Below are 2,043 nucleotides of genomic sequence, written 5' to 3'. Positions count from 1 at the left end.
CATCAAAGTCATTCTCCATCCAGCTTTGTTCCATTGCTGGTGAGTTGCTGCGATCCTTTGGAGGAGAAGGGGCACTCTGGTTTTTAGAATTTTCAGCTTTTCTGCTCTGGTTTCTCCCCATCTTTGTGGTTTTATCTACCTTTGGTCTTTGATGATGGTGACCTACAGATGGGGTTTTGGATTGGATGTCCTTTTCATTGATGTTGATGCTATTCGTTTCTGTTTGTTAGTTTTCCTTCTGTCAGTCAGGTCCTTCAGCTGCAGGTCTGTTGGAGTTTGCCGGAGGTCCATTCCAGACGCTGTTTCCCTTGGTATCACTAGTGGAGGCTGCAGGACAGCAAATATTGCAGAACAGCAAATATTGTGGCCCAATCCTTCTTTGGAAGCTTCCTGTCACAGGGGCACCCGGCTGTATGAGGTGTCAGTCGGCCCATACTGGGCGGTGCCTCCAAGTTAGGCTATGGGGGCTCAGAGACCCACTTGAGGAGGCAGTCTGTCCGTTCTCAGAGGACAAACACTGTGCTGGGAGAACCACTGCTGTCTCTGAAGAGAGAGAGTTTAAGTCAGACAGAGACGTTTAAGTCTGTAGAAGTTTCTGCTTCCTTTTGTTCAGCTACACCATGCCCCCAGAGGTGGAGTCTACAGAGGCAGGGGGCCTCCTTGAGCTGTGGTGGGCTCCACCTGGAGCTTCCTGGCTGCTTTATTTACCTACTCAAGCCTCCGCAATGGCAGACTCCCTTCCCCAGCTGGGCTTGCTGCCTTGCAGTTCGATCTCGGACTGCTGTGCTAGCGGTGAGCAAGGCTCTGTGGCCATGGGACCGCTGAGCCAGGCACAGGCATCCCTTGGTGTGCCGTTTGCTAAGACCATTGGAAAAGCGCAGTATTTAGGTGGTAATGTCCCAATTTTCCCTGTACAGTCTGTCATGGCTTCCCTTGGCTAGGAGAGGGAAATCTCCTGACTGCTTGTGCTTCCCGGGTGAGGCGATACCCCACCCTGCTTCAGCTCGCCCTCCATAGGCTGCACCCACTGTCCAACCAGTCCCAGTGAGATGAACCAGGTACCTAAGTTGGAAATGCAGAAATCGCCCATCTTCTGCGTTCAGCACGCTGGGAGCTGCAAACTGGAGCTGTTCCTATTTAGCCATCTTGGAATGGACCCCTAATTTTTGTATTTTTTAGTAGAGATGGGTTTCTGCATGTTGGTCATGCTGGTCTCAAACTGCCAACCTCATGTGATCCGTCTGCCTCAGCCTCCCAAAGTGCTGGGATTACAGGTGTGAGCCACCGCACCCAGCCTATGTCCTGTTATTGAGTATGTCCTTATGTTTCATTTCTTTTCTTTTAGGTCTCTTTTATTCAAAACCTTGTATTTTGTGTGGAAAGAGTTTACCGTGTGCCTGACTTTGGTATCTGGGAAAGAGGAAGCAAATATAATAATGGCAGCACAGAGCTACATTCGAGGTAATTTGCTGATTTCTGAGATTTTTTTTTTAATTAAATGTGTGGAATTTGAATATGGAAAAATACTGACGCATTAGATTGGAACTGTGATTTATATGTTAATTTGCGGCAATTTTTTTTTCTACCTATGATGCAGATGGAAGTCACTTAAAATTAACACAAAAGAGCCCATTCTCGGTGCCCATAAACAGATGCAAGATAGGAGTAGGTGTCTTTCCCAACCTGCCAAGGTGTCAGTACATGCATATCAGCCTTCATCATTAATCCACAGCTTGGCCTTTCTGCTCAACCAAGTCATTTTCTTTTTCCTCTTTGAAATTACCTCATTTGAAATGTCAAGTACATTAAAATTTTCAAACACCAGTTGTATATGCACTGAATATAAAATTTCCTTCCATGTTATAGAACTGATTTTTATCTTGACCACAGATTCTTACACTGTTCACGTAAAACTTAAGATTCATTGTCATCTGTAAGATCTGTGATCAACATCTTGAGCTGTGGTTTAGTGCGTTTGAATAAGCAACAATAGCTAATAACTGATATTAGTAGTTTATGAATTTCTTTTAATCCTTAGGGTTA

The 2,043-nt window shown here is 45.4% G+C and overlaps 1 protein-coding gene across 1 annotated transcript in view; it reads left to right on the top strand.

The window, feature by feature from the left end:
- The window catches only part of LOC105537034 (phosphorylase b kinase regulatory subunit beta-like), a 95,959-nt gene extending 94,487 nt beyond the window's left edge, over positions 1–1,472 (top strand). Inside the window, exon 7 of the mRNA XM_011976516.1 lies at positions 1,346–1,472. Within this exon, the coding sequence (XP_011831906.1) occupies positions 1,346–1,465 (120 nt within the window). The 3' untranslated portion in view covers positions 1,466–1,472. The remainder of the gene's footprint in view (positions 1–1,345) is intronic.
- Positions 1,473–2,043: the final 571 nt, after the last annotated feature.

This window comes from Mandrillus leucophaeus, unplaced genomic scaffold (assembly GCF_000951045.1).
Source record: "Mandrillus leucophaeus isolate KB7577 unplaced genomic scaffold, Mleu.le_1.0 Scaffold1679, whole genome shotgun sequence".
NCBI lineage: Eukaryota > Metazoa > Chordata > Mammalia > Primates > Cercopithecidae > Mandrillus > Mandrillus leucophaeus.
This window is presented reverse-complemented; position numbering and strand designations above follow the sequence as displayed.